Raw genomic sequence first — 18,297 nt, forward strand, 5'->3', positions numbered from 1 at the left:
AGTCATTTGGGGGTGCCAAAATGTTAGGAGAAAACCGCACCAGTCCGGGGTACCTGCAGCGAGCACTTCCTCTTCCTTCTGTTGTCTGAATCCCAGGGCCTGCGCATGCGCAGTAGAGTGAAAAAACAGACGTTTTTGTTAAATTCCGGCTCTACTGCGCATGCGCAATCGTGTGTAGAAGGAAGAGGAGACATTCGCTTGCAGCTACCCTGGGTGCGGTTTTCTCCTAACAGGGATACCAGCCCAGTGGAAAAGGTAAGCAATTAGCCTTTCATTCTCTTTTATGCTGTACAGTAGAATACATTAATTACAAACGATCAGATCCAATCGTAAAAATCAATTTGGCATTTCAAGTAAGACCAAAGGATCATATTTAACCCGGCACTGTAACTGCTAACAGCCAGGCCTCCTGAAAAAAAAAACTTTGGGGAACCTGAGGAATTCAAATCAATGCCCTCCTGCCTCCAACCCTTCTGCCGGCTGCCTGGCTGCTTGTCAGCAAGAAAGCAACTTTGATTCTAAACATTTAGACCTGTCTCCAAAGTAACAATACTAACATATTGTTTGTTTATCCTTAGTAAGTTTTCCATTACCATCCACCTCCTGACAGGACTTGTTGATTGCATGTGTAGAATGACCTGTGAAAACACTGTCCTGATCATTCTACTGAGATGTGATAAAATATTTTTTTTTCTTGTATTAAGGAACAGATTTTTTTTAGTCATCAGGCTGTTTAAAGTGATGAAAGTTTATGTGAAAGGTTGCAGCCTCTTTAATGACTAGGCAGATAAAACTACTGAGCATCAGCCACACTATTTGGCTGAATTTACCCTTTACCTACAACCATTATTATAGACAAAAGTTATACTTGAATTTGAACACCATTTGGATAACGACTGAAAGACCTCAAGGTCTTTAAATGAACCCAGCAACAGTTTATTCTCAATGACCACCTTTCTGAGACTAGTGCAGCATGAAGCACATGCCTGGGGTGCCACCTTGCAGCAAAAGGACCTCCTTAGTAGTCATGCCAACACCTTCAGCCTTTCTCCTTTAAACCTCCCCACCGACACCAAGAACACTGCTTAGACTGCTCCTGGATTCCTCCTTCAGAGAACTCTACCTGCCTTGTTTGATTATGCCAGCTCCTGGATTCCTATTGCTCAGCATTCTGCTACCTGTTCCCATCATTGCTAAGGCTGGCCATACACGTGGCGATCTGACGATGTTTCGTGCGACCATCGGTCGCACGAAACATTGTCAGATGTGCCACACACCATTCAGGGCTGAATCGGCAGGTAAGGAGGTAGAAACAATAGGATTTCTACCTCCTTCTGCCGATTCAGCGCTGAAGGGAGATTTTGATCAGGCGCCTTCTATGGTGCCCGATCAAAATTTTCCAACTGGTCCGATCGGCGAGTCGGCCGATATCAGCAGCTTCCTACTATATCGGTCGACTCGCCGACATACCATACACACACCGAATATTGTACGAAACGAGGTTTCGTACGATGTTATCGGTGCGTGTATGGCCACCTTAAGAGTCACAGGTTGGCATTGGGTGATATTTGCATTATCCCCCCAATAGAGAAAATGCTTGCTCTGACATTGGTCTTAGGTAAAGACAATCAAAATGTATGTTTTTTAGCAAAAATGATTTCAATTCCATTCACAAGAAAATTACAATTCTCTACATATACTGGTGATGCAATAATTATTCACCAACATGAAATTTTGGCACATTGGCCAAAACAATGTATAACATGTCGCCATACAAATCTCTGTCCAAAGTTAGGCTCTTAGCATAGTTACCCAGCTTCTTACCGTTCATTTGCTGCTGAACTATAACTCAACCCCCGCCTCTCTCGGGCTGTTTTCGGAGAATTAGCGTTTATGCAGCTAAAAAGGCACCGGCTAAACTATTTGGACACCCCTTTATGTATAATTTATTAGACCAAAGCAAGCGGTTGTCATACAACTGTTCCGCACTACAAAGTACGGGGAATAAAGAGCCATTCATTCGGATTCTAAGAGACAGCTCGGGTATTTCCGCCAAGTGTCGAAGCTAGGCTCGCCCCGTTTCGGCAGTTTCCGTGTTACTGGGTAGCGCCATTTTGTTGCTGAGTGAAGTGAGTCGGTGGCGGTGCTGTTTAATATTGGACGAGAGCACTGTCCGAATCGGCAATGGACGGGTACGTATCTAAAGGAAATTATGGGCGAATGTCAGTTTAGAAAATGGTGTTTTTGGCCCAGTCAGATCGGCATTTGTGTGCGCGGTATTGCAGGTGGCGGTGGGAGGTTTGGGCAATATGTGTTATTGCATAGGCGGTGGGTGAGAATGGAGCGCTCTGCCGCTACCGGCTTTGTAAATGTTGCAATAGTGCGGGGAAAGCGAGCGGAAGGTGGGGGGCAGGCCTCCATTTTGAGGTGATGGCTTCTGGGTCTTGGGCTGTCACTCTACCGTGTCCGGCATCACCAAATAGGCACCCAGTCTTGCCCTGCCTTTCTGAGCACCTTTTGTGGGGGTGGGAAATATCTGATATGGCGGCGGCCCGAGTTTGTGCTTTGTTTTCATTGTACATAATTAATAGGCAGCGCGCCGGCAGGTAGGACAGGCTTGTTGTAGTGAGAGCCTTTGTTCCGGCGGCCCTGTCTGTCACAGAGCTCCGTCTCTATTCATGGATATGGTGCTAGCAGCCTCCCCATCCATGTGCCTGACTTGTTAGCAAAGTTGTGTGTGACTGGGAGAAATCTGGCGGAAAAGGGAGCACTTTGTGTGCTGTGAAGACAAACGGGCAATGGAGTTTGCAGCCATATGGAAAGCAGCCTTTTGTGTTGGCATGTATCCCAGGAAGGCAGTGGGCACACACCAGGGCTTTGTGTTGGCAACATCCTGCTCATTGTGCTCAGGGTATCTGTATAGGTAAACGTGTGCCCATTGCAGCCAGCTCTTCACTGCTCTGTAAATAAGCAGAATATTTTGACTGAAATATGTAACTATTAACCAGGATAACAGTAGCTATAGTTATATCATACAGCCCTTGTCTGAGCCCTTTGTCACACACTGGGGTACATTTAGGAAAAGGCTTATGCTCTGTCTGCAGGATTGTCAGGGAGTTATTTTATTTCACTTCAGGACTTTCCTGTACTTAGAAAAATACATATTTTGTAGTTTGGTCATTTGCCCTTTTATACATTTATCATTTCCATGATGATATTAATTTCCTCTTTCCATGAGGGTATAGCCACAGGCCTTGGGGCAGAATAAGATAAATCAGTGTTTTTCAACCTTTTTTGGGCAAAGGCACACTTGTTTCATGAAAAAAATCACGAGGCACACCACCATTAGAAAATTTTAAAAAATTTAACTCTGTGCCCAGCAGCAGTGCCCCCCTAGTACACTGGTGCCCAGCAGCAGTGCCCCCCTAGTACATTGGTGCCAAGAGCAGTGCCCCCTAGTATATTGGTGCCCAGCAGCAGTGCCCCCCTAGTACATTGGTGCCAAGAGCAGTGCCCCCCTAGTACATTGGTGCCCAGCAGCAGTGCCCCCCTAGTACATTGGTGCCAAGAGCAGTGCCCCCCTAGTACACTGGTGCCCAGCAGCAGTGCCCCCCTAGTACACTGGTGCCCAGCAGCAGTGCCCCCCTAGTACATTGGTGCCCAGCAGCAGTGCCCCCCTAGTACATTGTTGCCAAGAGCAGTGCCCCCCTAGTACATTGGTGCCCAGCAGCAGTGCCCCCATAAGTCAGTGTGCCCCGTGGCCCCCCCTAATACATTGGTGCCCAGCAGCATTTTACTCTTCGGTGGCTTCAGCAGCATCTTCCCCTCACGCGCGCCGCCTCTGCACTTCTGCCTACACGCGACCGCACACAGGCCCTTTTATAACGTTGCGCCCCGTGCGTACTGACGTCACCCGTACACACGGGGTGCAACCAATGACAGGGCCCGGATTTTTTTTTTTGAAAGTAAAAATTGCGGCCCTGTCTACGGCACACCAGGCAACATCTCGCAGCACACTAGTGTGCCGCGGAACAGCGGTTGAAAAACGCTGAGATAAATTACCACATAAGTCACCATATGGTGGAAAAGAAAGGCCTTTCACTCGTAGCAAATGTGTATAGGCCCATTTGGATATGGAGCCTACAGGTGGCTTATACACGGCCCACCTTTGGCATAGCTGAGCTATCAGCCAGCTGAGCAAACAAACTTTGTTCCCACAGGTACCAAATACAGTTGCTGTAAACAAGTTGCAGTAGTATGATTGCTAATTAATGATGAACTACTTCCTGAGTATCTAAAATACCCAAATATTCTGGGCTAGCTTAAAGGGACTTAGTCATTATTTTTATGGTGTACATTTTAATTCTAAATTACAATGTTCACATAGTAAATACTTTACCATTTAAAATGTTATTCTTAACCAATAGTAATTAGTTGTAATATTGGTGTGTAGGCACCATCTCAGTGCATTGTGCCTAATTCTGAGCTTTCAGAAGGAGCCAGCGCTACACATTAGAACTGCTTTCAGATAAGCTATTGTTTCTTCTACTCCCATGTAACTGGAGGAGTCCCAGGCAGACTTGGATTTCTTACTATTGAGAGCTATTCTGATGTCGGTGGAAAGCCATTTGAAGCAGTTAGTCTCTAGGGATAGTAGAGATCTATCGCAGGCAACTGAATTGCTCCGTGGGTCCTTAGCCTTACTGCTGAGCTGCAAGTTTGTGTGATATCCCCTCCTGTCCCCCAGCAGGCAATCAGCAGAACTACGAGAAGGTAGCAAGATAGCAGCCTAAATTGTGACTGAAGTTTATCAGAGCACAGGTCACATGACTGTGGCACCCTGGGAAATGAAGAATTTGTCTAGTCCCATGTGAATTTTCAAAATTAAATATAAAAATAATCTGTTAGAATCTTCAATGAAGGATTTGACCAAATACTAATTTGCATATGTAATTGAGCACGGTTCAGAAACTGGTCATTTCTGTAATCACAATAAAGGAATGGTGACATCAAAAATGAAAGTGTTTTAAAGTGCTTAAGCATAATGTACTGTTACACTGCAATGTAAAAAGTTGTGTGTTTGCTTCAGAAAGACTGATATAGTTTATATTAAAAAAACTGCTATGTAGACATGGGGGCAACCAGTCAAGGAGAGATTGCTCAGGTTACATAGCAGATAACAGGTAAACTCTGTAGAACACAATGGTGTTTTACAGAGATCTGTTATCTGCTATGTAACCTGTGTCATTTAACCCTATTTTAGTTTGAATAGTATACACCTTTGCTTAACATAAGAGCAATAAATATGACTTTTTCTGAAAATCTATTCTGCCTATTCATTCAGTTTTTTTTAAAAAATGAGATTTTTCTAATTTATATTATAAAGCACTAACGGTACCAACATCTTCCCTTTTAAACTGGTACATTTTTTTCAATGAGCTCTATTGGACTCTCCCTTCCATAAGCTGCAGTTTTTGTCAGGCGTTGATATAAGAAGCAGCTCATTATACAGCTGACTTAACTGTGAACTGCTTATTTGGTTTACTTCTTCACAGACAACCTGGCAAAATCAGAAAGTGAAACAGGAGTTAGAAAGAAAATGAAAGTTTTCTTCTTGTTTAGCGTCAAAAATAAACAGATTTCTTAAAGCAATAGGCACAAAATATGTTCAGCACAATCACTACTCATAGCATATATGTATGTGTGCTTCTTGTCAATGTCATTGGCTAATAGTGGCTATAGAGCTTGCAGGAAAATCTGTAACAAGCTAAGAATGCGTACTGTCCAAAATATATGGCATTTTTTTCCAGAATCCGGTGACTGTTGTGCATGGTGTTAATAATATTCTGTTGTGTTTGCATGTTTAGATCTGTGGTGTGTGTTGTATTAAAAATTCTGTAATGTTTTCAATAATGTTTCAATTGATCTTATTTTTCAGGATTGTCACTGATGTGCCAGTTGGCGTTAAGGTATGATTTTTCTGTTTTCTAGTACAGTGACAAATCTCTGTATATTTATACGGTTCTATATAAAGTGCTATGTGGTAAGCGAAACAGTAGGAAGGAGGGCCCCTCTCCTTAGAGCTTACAATCTAAGTGGGTGTATAATGGACACTAATTAGAGGGCAAAAGTGTAGAAGTTTGGGGCATTGGCCCTTAAGTTTCAGGACTGGCCTAGACTAAACCGTGTTTGAGTTCTCCAAAAAGGAGAATCTGAGTTTCTTTTGAGAGAGAGAATTGTTTGTCTTCCTGTTCTGTTTCAGAAGGGGGCCATTGACCCCGGCAACAAAAAAAGCTATTGCTCTGTAAGGCTACAGTTTTATTATTGTTGTTACTATTTATTACTTACTAATAAGGCCTTCTCCTGTTCATCTGCAAGTCTTTCATTAAGACCACTACCTGATAGCTAGGGTTAACATGTCCTTAGCAACCAGATAACTGCTAAAATTCCAAACTGGAGAGCTTCTAAACAAAAAGCTAAATAATTTAAAGATGAAAAAAAGTCCAACTGCAAATTGTTTTAGACCAGTGCTGTCCAACTTCTACGGTGCCGAGGGCCGGAATTTCTCTAGCATACATGGTGGAGGGCCGCTAATGGAAGTCAGTTTTGACCACTCCCCTTTTTGAAACCACACCCACTTCAAACCACACCTATTTTATCACAATGGTGGTAGCACAGCAAAATCCCAAATGCTTGGTCCTTACTGTGGGGATATCAACCATCATTCATATGTGAAAGAATTATGTCATATTAAGATATACCCTTAAATTCTATATGCCTCCTCCTCCCCTGTGGATAGCACAGCAACCCCCAGTACATAATTACACACCTTTGGGACCATTTAATGGCTATTTCCAACTGCTAACAAACTCCCACAACAAACCCCTGCCAGGTTCACCTCCCACAAGCAGCATAGGGCAAGCAGAGTATGGCACACACAGGCAGCACTCTGCCTGTCCTATGCTGTCTGTATGTGCCATACTCTGCCTGTCCTACCCTGCCTGTGTGTGCCATACTCTGCCTTCCCTATGCTGCCTCTATGTGCCATACTTTGCCTGCCCTACCCTGCCTGTGTGTGCCATACTCTGCCTGCCCTACCCTGACTGTGTGTGCCATACTCTGCCTGCCCTACCATTCCTGTGTGTGCCATACCCTCCCTGACCTATGCTGCCTGTGTGTGCCATACTCTACCTGCCCTATGCTGGCTGTATGTGCCATACTCTGCCTACAGTACCTATGTCTGAGGTGTGAAGAAGTGAACAATGGGAGTGATTACAGTCTGAGCCTGAGGTGTGAACACTGCAGGGGTTGAACAATGCAGGTATTAAAAGGTGTGAAAAACACAGGGGATTACATTTTTAAACAGTACAGAGGGATTACAGCCTGAATCTGAGGTGAGAACCATGCAGGGGGCCAGTTAATCTCAGTACTGATACCATTTAATGCTTACTCAAAGGTAAGCCATCAAAGCAGCCAGACAGGTGGGGGGCCACACAGAGGGGGGTCGCCAGTTGGACAGCACTGTTTTAGACTCTCATTGCATCATACTAAAAGTTAGTTTAAAGATGAACACCTTTTTTAAGAAGGGATTCAGGAATGGAATTCAGAGGTAAGGAGCAGTAAGATAGAAGGGTTTTAGAAAAGAGATAGCACTGGTTGTGACAGGACATATCTTGGCAATATTGCCAAGGAAAAAATGTCAGGTTTTGGCACTGGTAGTTCTAAGGTTTGCAATAGATAGTGACGGCACAAATTAACTGACATTAACAGGTTTAAAGGTCAAGCCATCAATGAGATTTGTTGTAACTACGTTGAGTTTGAGGTGTACAATTTCTATTATGAAAAAACATGAACCCCCCTTTCAAGATATGATATCTTATCCGGAGAAGACCATATCATAATTTTTTAACTGTCTGTTTTCCGATTTATAAAGACTTAAGATCAAATCAATGATTTCAGAAAGTGGTAACACTTTACTGTATCTTTAATGTTAGCAGCGGTATTGTAATGAAGCATCCATTACTGCATTGTTTAACCCATTAAAGGAACAGTAACACAAATATTTCAGTTTTAATATATGACTTCTAAATACTATTATTAAGATATGTATCTTGGAAAAATTGCAGCATCATAAGTGGTTTTTGAATAATTTATGTTACAACTGATTTACTGGGCAAACCTTCAAAAGGCGATAAGGCGACTCCTTGGCTTCCGTTCTAATCCGGAAGTAATCTTGCCGCATTATTGTTATGGTTTTGTAGGGGATTGTGTAGGGAGAGGGATGGGGGACGGAGCGTTTCTACTTGACAGGTAAGACTGACTGCCTGTAACAACGGATCGCTATCTAAGCCTGCACGGGGAAAGGGAGGGGGAGGAGGGGTGAGCTGCCCAGAAGCTTGCTACGAGAGTTGGAGGAGATCTGCTGCCTGAGTTCAATAAATTAATGGAAAGGTTAATTTTCAAGAAAACCACTTATACTTTTGTAATTTTTCCATGATATATTTTCTAATAAAAGTATTTTAAAAAGATATTTTTAATATTAAAAAATTGTGTTACAGTTCCTTTAAAGGGGCAGTGTATACCTTTGTTCAATCATTTAATCAATAGGGCATGTGCAGAAAATATATTTTGCCTATTGTTTTAGCTGAGAAAAATCTGAGCTAAAGACGGCAGTTATAAAAGTGAAGCTAATCAGATAATCATTGCACTTATAAATGAGTAAAGGGGTGATGTTTATATGGAGCTCATATATCTTTTTACATGAACTCTATTAATCACAGGGGAGAGAGTGTAAAAACTAAACAATTTACTGTTACATATTTAGAGCAAAAATAAGAAAAATGTTTTTTTTTCTTTTAAGTAAACCAATAGCCCAAGTTCTGAAGCAGTCTGCAGGCAAAAGGAACAGGCTTTTTCTTTCTTGCAATGTGCCACTGTCTCTAGACGGGACGCCACTTGGCTGTAATTCCCTTTCCCTTAAGGATTTCTAGTTTTTTGTCCCACAGCGGACTCCGCAAGCCAACATCTGGGCCACATAGAGGGTTATAGAAGGCATGTTCTGTTTTTCCTTATACAAATGCTGTAAGAAAATTGTACTTTTGAACTGGTGCATTTTGAGAACAGGCTTTTTCTTTCTTGCAATGTGCCACTGTCTCTAGACAGGACCCCACTTGGCAGTAATTCCCTTTCCCTTAAGGATTTCTAGTTTTTTGTCCCACAGCGGACTCCGCAAGCCAACATCTGGGCCACATAGAGGTTTATAGAAGGCATGTTTTGTTTTTCCTTATACAAATGCTGTAAGAAAATTGTACTTTTGAACTGGTGCATTTTGAGAAGTGAAGTTCTTTCTACATTAAGAGGGCTGTGAACTGCGCACCAATACAGCAATTGGTCATATTCTTCATGCAGTTTTTGAAAGTATGATCTGTGTTTTTTCACTTGAAAATTGATAAATCTGTCCCTTTGTGTATCTGTGTATCTGCACCTACAACAAAAATATGGAATATTATTGTCTTTTATGTTGGTCCAATATGTTACTCATGTTGATTATTGGAACCTATCCCGGTAGAACTAACGACATTAGTTTTATCGGGGCAACTTAAACTCTATTTGAGTTAGCCCTGATACATCTGTTAGTTATGGAATCTCCCCAAAAGATATTGGATTAATGAAAATCTGACACCTCTAGCTCCTGCATGAAGAGAGAATGAAGAGAATCATGCTGAGAGAGGGATAGTTATTTCAGAAACAGTGCAGAATCTTATATTGACTATGTTTAGAAAGTTTCTTATTTCAGAGTGATGAAGCTTTTATTAAATTTCATTTCTTGGATAGTTCCCCTTTAACAACAAATTATGATTTAATGGTTTAACAATAGTCCATAGAAAACTGTAGTTTTTTGTGTTCCTAGTTAAATTCTGTAGTCGCAGTTCATTGTGGGGCGCTTCCTACCAAGAAAGACCGCACACGTTTCCATGCATACAGCTAGGGTAGTTTAAAATAATTTTTGCTTTGCAAGTAAGAACCTTATTTCTAAAACAATGTTCTCACTGTTTTAGAGAGGATCAGACGAGTTACTGTCAGGAAGTGTGCTTAACGGGCCAAGCTCCAATATGAGCAGTGTAGTTGTAACTGGTAAGTGTTTATATTTTATTCAATTTAACAAAACTTGTTTTCTGCCTAAAAACAGAATGTAATTTTGTGTAATGCATAGTTTTGGGGAAAAAGTTACTATTCTAAAATACTGTTACTGTTTTATTCTTGCAATGTTTCATTTATTATCTATAATCTGGTAGTCTTAACTTTCTAAACTACAAGTGAGATTTTAAACAGTATCTTGCAAAACTGGTCAAATTCTCTCATATACATTTCTAATATCCCATACGGTCATTTTATTTTAATTTTATATTATGCTTAATTCTTTATAAATATTGTTTTATGTGCTTATGAACAGCAGCATTACCGCATGATGTAAGATTTGTGCCATCATCTTATAATAAAACCTTTTCCTTCGTTGCAGCTGGATGACTGTCATACTTTTTGGCAGACCTCAGATGTGCTGTTACATGTTTTTTTACCTTAAATTATATCTTTCTTTAATGTTACCTTGCTATACCTGGCATTGTTATGCAGTGCTATTGATATGGCCAAATAATACCTCCTCTTAAGTATGGTGTAGGTAGCATGATCCTGTAAAACTGCTCTTCAACAGAAGGGTCTGGGCACTTTATTCACATTTTGTAATCAGAATGAATAGTGGATAGAAAAGGTCTGAGAGAAACTGAGATAAATTCTGTCAGAACATATTTCACCTTTCTTACTAAGAAGTTAAAAATAAATCAGAAACTGTTTCGTGAAAAAAGGAAAAGCAAAAATCATACACAAACCTGGTTGCATTACTGTGCACACCCTTTAAAAATAAAGGATGTGGCTGCATTCAGAATCAACCAATAATGTTCAGTCTTCTCTCAAATAAGTATATAGCTGACATCACCTAAAGGGTCTCTGATTAAGCTCAGATAAAGTTTGGCAGTTCCTGTAGGATTAATCCTCTTGGTCTAATACTCCAAAAGCCATGGCCAACAAAGAACTTTCAAAAATGAAAGGGATCCCATCATTGAAAGGTATCAGTCAAGGAGTACAAAAAATTATCTAAATAATTAAACATTTGATGGAGCATGGTAAAGATGGTCATCAACAAGTAGAGAAAATATGGCTCAACAGAGACTACAAAAATCAGGTCCCTCCAAGACTGATAAGACAAGGAGAAAACTGGTCAAGGAGGCCACCAAGAAGCATACAGCAACATTAAAGGAGCAGCAGGATTTCTTGGCAAGTACTGGTTGTTCCCTACACGTGACAGCAGTTGGTCATATTCTTCATGCGTCTGTGTTGTGAGGTAGGTCTCACGACAAAAGACTTTACTCACAAAGAAATAAAAAAAGCCCTGCTAAACTTTTTAAAAAGAAAAACTCAGTCTTCCACAACTATGTGACTAAAAGTATCATGTACGGAGCAATATCAACACTGCTGTTTAAAAAAATCATACCTTTATTCAGTCATCTTAAAAGCATATTGTGCTCACATAGAACAAAACCATACGCTTGACGAGTTTGGTTTTGTTCTATGTGAGCACAATATGCTTTTAAGATGACTGAATAAAGGTATGATTTTTTTAAACAGCAGTGTTGATATTGCTCCGTACATGATACTTTTAGTCGCAGATTGAATTGCCGTCTGGGTTTCGGCTGTACGTTCGAACACGCACTGCTGGCTCGGTAAGTGCTCCCGTAATTTTCTATAAAATTCCACAACTATTTGGAAAGATTCATTATAGTCTGATGAAATCAAGTTGAACTATTTGGCCATAATTCCAAAAGGTATTTTTGGCACAAGAATAACAGCACTTCATCACAAGAACACCAAACCCACAATGAAGCATGGTGGAGGCAGCATCATGCTGTGGGGCTACTTTTCATCAGCTGGAACTAGTGCTTTAGTCAAGGTTAAAGGAATTATGAATAGCTCCAAGTATTAGTCTATTTTGTCACAAAACCTTCTGCAAGGAAGATGAAGAGGAATTCCACCTTTTAGCTTACAGCGACCCAAAGCATGCATCCTAAATCAACAAAGTATCAGTGTTCTAGATTGGCCCAGACCTTAATCCGTATGAAAATGTTTGGGGTTACTTAAGGCTCTGCACAGGAGATTCCCTCACAATTTGACAGATCTGGAACATTTTTGCAAGGAGTGAACAAAAAATTAAATTGCTAAGTCCAGATGCATCGAACTGGCTCCTAACTTAAAAGACTGAGTGCTGTTATAAAATCATCAAGTACCCTGTTTGTCCCTGAAGAAGAACACATTTAGGGGCACTTTACTAATCCACGAATCCGAATCACGAATGGGAAAAAATTGTATTGGAAACGAAAATTTCGTAAGATCGCAAATATCACGAAAATGCTTATGAAAAAATCGTATTAGTCACGATAATATCGTATTGGCGATCCGAAAGTCACAAAATTTTCGTACCGAACAATTGTAAACAGCGGTAAAACCTTTCCGATTTTTTCTTGCAAACGTCTGAAAAAGTCGTGCGGACGCCCGAATAAATCGTCGAAAATACGCTCGGAGCGTTCGCATGAACGCACGTGCATTCGTGCTTTTGTAAATGTGCCCCTTAGTGTTGGAAACGTTAGATTAATAAAGATTTTTTTGTGCGGCACTCTGTTCTTCATTTACATAAACTTCTGGCCAGCACATCACAGGGTTATTGGTGATAAAGAACAATTTAATGGAGGCTGATGTTTCGGCCTACACAAAGGCTGGTAACCAGTATTTAATATAGGTGTTCCAGCCAGAGGTAATGGCAATGGATAAGAAATTTGAATGACATTGACCATATTGGGGGCAAAACAATCCTATTGGGTTTAATGTTTTAAATTATTATTTTAGTAGACTTAAGATCCAAATTAGGGAAAGATCTGTTAGGTGGAAAACCGCAGGTCCTGAGCATTCTGGATAAGAGGTCCCATACCTGTATAAAGGAAGTCATGATGGAAAGTGAGAAGGCTAAAGCCCTACAGCAGGGGTCCCCAACCTTTCTTACTAGTGAGCCACAGTCAACTGATAAAAAGACTTGGAGAGCAACACAAGCATCATACAAGTTTATGGAGGTGGCTAAGATAGGCTGTTAGGCAGCCTCTATGTACACTGTCATCTTACAGGGGGCTTTATTTGGTAGTAAATCTTGTTTTTATTCAACCACCAAGTCAGGAATTAAAAAATAACCACCTGGTTTGGGGGCACTGGGAGCAAACATCCAAGTGGTTGGTGAGCAACGTGTTGCCCCTGATCCACTGGTTGGGTATGACTGCCTTATAGGACGAATTGTTCTCAGGTTGTAAAGCATCATGCAAAATAATTGTGAAGGTATGCTGTAAACCTGTACAATGATTTGAGCTTATGTTTTTTCTCAGTTTGCAAAAAAAAAAAAAAAAAAACTTGACCAAAAAGAAGAATGCAAATTTACACAAGAATAGAATTTGAAACACTGAATAGAACTGATTTATCAAAGAAAAACAAAATATGAAAAGTCAAATGAAGAAACTTTGCACGTAAAAAGCATCTGAGCTTATATAAAAGTCATTGGGAATTGTCTAAAACAACTTTGTTTAGTTTCCAGTTTATTAAAACATTCAAGATTTTCAGCCTTATTGAAAATTAATGGGACAGTGATTTTTCTTTGTATGTGTTTTTTTCTTAAATAAGGCAGTGCCCGAAAATTAAATAAATAAAACGCAGTTGTGAAAGAAAAGTTTTTTGTTCGGTTTTTTTTCCCCATTTGAAAAATTTTCCCTTTTTGAAATATTTGAAATTTGTTTTTCATTTGAAAATCTGCCTATATATTTTAGGAAACAACAAATTTTAGTTCCTTAAGATCAGGGTGTATTAAGCTACAAACACAAGACAGAAATACTGTTCTCAATTTACTCCCTTAAACAAGAACTAAACCCTACAAATTAATATGGTTAAAAATGCCATATTTTATGAACTTACTGAACCATCCTAAAGGTTCAACATCTCTACAGTCCTAAAGGTTCAGCACCTCTACAGTAGTGATGATCTGGGACTGAAATCTGTTAGAAATGTCTGCGACACTCGCATGCTAAGGGGTATATTTATCATGCTGTGTAAAAAGTGGAGTAAAACGTCTCCGGTGATGTTGCTCATAGCAGCCAATCAGATGCTTTGCTTTGATTTTCTAACTGTTGAAATCTAATTGCTGATTGGATGCCCTGGGCAACATCACCGGTAATGCTTCCCTCCACTTTTTACACAGCATGATAAATATACCCCTTAGTGTGCTTTGAGCGACTGTTATCTTAAATTTAGAGATTGTAGCAAATTATCAAGCATTTCAAGAAAATGAGGTTTGACTGTCATATAAACTGATGCTACAGGGCTGATTATTATTTTCTGATGCTAATTGCACTGGTTTCAGAGCTGCCAATCACTAATAATTAGCATTATTTACCAGTCATCCTTATATTACAACTAGGGATCCACCGAATCCAGGGTTTGGATTCGGCTGAATCCATGGTCCTGGCGAAACCGAATCCTAATTAGCATATGCAAATTTGGAAGGGTTAAATGTCCGCGTGAACAAAGAAGTGAAAAAAATTTCCCCGCGCTCTGCGCACGCGGCAACATTTATACTTTCTGGATTAGCATATGTTAATTAGGATTCAGTCAGTATTCGGACAGATCCCTTGGGATGGATTCGGGGGTTTGGCCAAACCTGAAAAAACTGGGTTTGGTGCATCCCTAATTGTAACATTTATATTCTATGTATACAGTATATTGTTAGTCGGCCCCTAAGCTCAGTAACTGACTGCAGTACAGAGCAAGTGAATCAGTGAAAAAAGAAGATGGGGAGTTACTGGGGGCATATTTGGAAGCACTGATCTTTCCTGCTAAAGGGCTGTGGTAGCCCAAGTCAAAATTGTACCAGTACTAGGTTTTCTAACTTGCAGACCTTTCACTTGGAGTATGTCATGTTGGCAGACTACAGTTTGCAATGTCATGGGCTTGGTTTTCGCACTTCCAGTTTCTTCACATAGCAGATCAATACAGTTTTGAAAGATGTGCAGTAACTTCAGGTTGGCAAGAGATGCGGTGTGATCAGAAGGTGCAGAGCTTGAAACTGTGACAACCGACAGTGCTAACAGAATTAAAGATGGTGAGCTGGCAGTGATCAAGAACACTGCAAGCCAAATTCTCTGCTGAATAAACAGTTATGGGCTCAGTGTTTGGGAAGGGATATATAAGAACTACATTATATTAATATGTGTTGAGGGGCCTTACATTCTCCTTTAAGAAGCAAATGTCAGAATATTAAGGGCCACCCTATGTGGCTTAATTCAGAAAGCATTTTAAAACTACAAAGTCAGGGGAGACAGAATTTGCTTTTAAAGAGTATATAACAGTGTAAAACAGGAATCAGAAAGGCAAAGATGAGAAAATAAGGAACTGGTTGTTTTGCATTTAAAGACTAACCCCTCCAACATCGTCATGTGTGACAGACAAGTTTTATTAAATTTAAAAGATCACGTTTGAATGTTTCAGCATGATAATAGATATATTGTGTACACTGGGTGGTCTCAATGGTAGATTCTCTATTTGGAGTAGGCTTCTCAGTGGGCTTTTTACAGGGTTATATATTGGCTCCACTTCGAATTTTTCAGCAATAATTTAGGGGTGGATATAGGAAACCACTGACAGTAATACATTATTACATTCCGACATTGGCTTAAGAAGTGGATTATAAATTTTCCAAAATTAGCCTGGAACAATTAAATATTATTCATAAGATTTAAGGATAATAAACTGATGATATATTTGAGAAATAATATATTGTTATAAAATATGTGGACACCATCGTTCTGTTTCAAATGTTTAAAAGGCACTTTCAAATAGGCTGATGTAAAACATCAAAAAATGCTTATATATGTCAGGGTGTTAAAACAGCCAGGTTTCTCTAAAAATTGATGGAGGAGAATCTTTTCCATATCTCATGGTTTCATGCATGGTTTCATACATTTTTATTGGACAGCACCTCTCCTAATTCTATTGGTTACTTGTTTGCGCTGTCAGAAACAATGTAATTAAACATATCTTGTACCTGTATTAGTAATTTCTTACCTGAAAATCAGTGAACTTCTCCTTCAGTAGAACTGTCACTGAACTACACTCACTTTAATGCAAAGGCTCTCAGATAGTAGTGTAATAACACGGTTATTTCAATAGAATTGAATACCTTCTTTACAGGGATCATTTTAAGATGTTACTATATTAAGTCAAATTTTCCATAAACTATTAAATACATAAAGGGATTCTGTCATGATTTTTATTAGGTACTTTTTATTTCTAAATTACACTTTTTACATCAAATAATTCAGTCTGCCATTTAAAATGTAGTTTTTCAAACAACAAAAAATTTGTTGTAGGCATCCATCTCAGTATATTGTGCCTGAGTTTGAGCTTTTCGAAGGAGCCAGCGCTACACATTAGAACTGCTTTCAGATAACCTATTTCTCCTATTCCCATGTAACTGGAGGAGTCCCAAGCCAAACTTGGATTTCTTACTATTGAGTGCTATTCTGAAATCTACTGGGAGCTGCTATCTTGCTACTTTCCCATTGTTTTGCTGATTGGCTACTGGGAAGGGGGTGAAATCACTCCAACTTGCAGCTCAGCTGTAAAATTTATCGAATCAAAAGTAACATAGTTGTGGCACCCTGGTAAATTAAGAATATGTCTAGCCCCATATGAAATGTAAACATTAAATATAAAAAAATCAGTTTGCGCTTTTGAAAAACTGATTTTAATGCAGGATTCTGCTGAAGAAGTTCTGTTAACTGCTGCGTTTTGAAAAAACATGTTTTTCCATGACAGTATTTCTTTAATCTATATTGCAAGAAATGCAGCACAGGCATAAGTACGAAAATCCGTGCAGAGATTAGTACAGGTATGGGACCCCGGATAAGGGATCTTTCTGTAATTCGGATCTCCATATCTTAAAAATTATATAAACGTTAAAGGAGAAGGAAAGGCTAATAAAGAGTTAATCTCAATCTGCAGGCAGACCTTCAGTTGTCTCAATAGCGCCCTTAAGTCTCCCCATATTTCACCTGTTCAGATGATCAGAAGCCAAACAGGAAGAAAAAACGCTGAGCTGTGTAAAGAAAGTTCTCATAATGCCTCACTTCTGCACCAAGACCGAGACCAAGGGTACATGCTCAGTTAGTTAGACTATGGGGCTGATTTACTAACCCACGAATCCGACCCGAATTGGAAAAGTTCCGACTTGAAAACGAACATTTTGCGACTTTTTCGTATGTTTTGCGATTTTTTCGGATTCTGTACGAATTTTTCGTTACCAATACGATTTTTGCGTAAAAACGCGAGTTTTTCGTATCCATTACGAAAGTTGCGTAAAAAGTTGCGCATTTTGCGTAGCGTTAAAACTTACGCGAAAAGTTGCGCATTTTTCGTAGCGTTAAAACTTAACGCTACGAAAAATGCGCAACTTTTCGCGTAAGTTTTAACGCTACGCAAAATGCGCAACTTTTTACGCAACTTTCGTAAAGGATAGGAAAACTCGCGTTTTTACGCAAAAATCGTATTGGATCCGAAAAATTCGTAAAGAATCCGAAAAAATCGCAAAACATACGAAAAAATCGCAAAGTACCGATCATTACGAAAAAAACGCAATCGGACTCCATTCGACCCGTTCGTGGGTAAGTAAATCAGCCCCTATGAGTCAGCTTCCTGCTGATTGGCTCCGTTCAACATTCCTAAGGGGGGTGGGAGGGAGTTCTTGGCATTCTTGAGGGAGGGGGGAGCAGGAGAGGGGAGAAAGCAGAGAGCTGCGTGTCTCTGGCACATTCATTACAGATACAAGACATCTTTTGACAGAGAAGTCAGTGCAGCATTTCTGTGAGTGCTTATGGCTGTATTTACATAGACCTTGCTGATAAAGCTTACTTAGTTTTTACCTTTCTTTCTCCTCTAAATAAACCCAATAGGATTGTTTTGCCTCCAATAAGGATTAATAATACCTTAGTTGGGAGCAAGTACAAGGTACTGTTTTACTGTTACAGAGAAAAGGGAAATTATTTTTAAAAATTAGAATTATTTGCTTATAATGGAATCTATCGGAAGATGACCTTGCCGTAATTCGAAACTTTCTGGATAACGGGTTTCCAGATAAGGGATCCCATACCTGCAGTAGTA

The 18,297-nt window shown here is 39.9% G+C and overlaps 1 protein-coding gene across 1 annotated transcript in view; it reads left to right on the forward strand.

Moving 5' to 3' along the window:
- Positions 1-2,099: 2,099 nt before the first annotated feature.
- The window catches only part of ptbp2 (polypyrimidine tract binding protein 2), a 30,812-nt gene continuing 14,614 nt past the window's right edge, over positions 2,100-18,297 (forward strand). Inside the window, 3 exon segments of the mRNA NM_001079011.1 lie at positions 2,100-2,192; positions 5,939-5,969; positions 10,059-10,134. Of these exon segments, the coding sequence (NP_001072479.1) occupies positions 2,185-2,192; positions 5,939-5,969; positions 10,059-10,134 (115 nt within the window). The 5' untranslated portion in view covers positions 2,100-2,184.

The sequence above is a fragment of the Xenopus tropicalis genome, chromosome 4 (assembly GCF_000004195.4).
Source record: "Xenopus tropicalis strain Nigerian chromosome 4, UCB_Xtro_10.0, whole genome shotgun sequence".
Classification (NCBI taxonomy): domain Eukaryota; kingdom Metazoa; phylum Chordata; class Amphibia; order Anura; family Pipidae; genus Xenopus; species Xenopus tropicalis.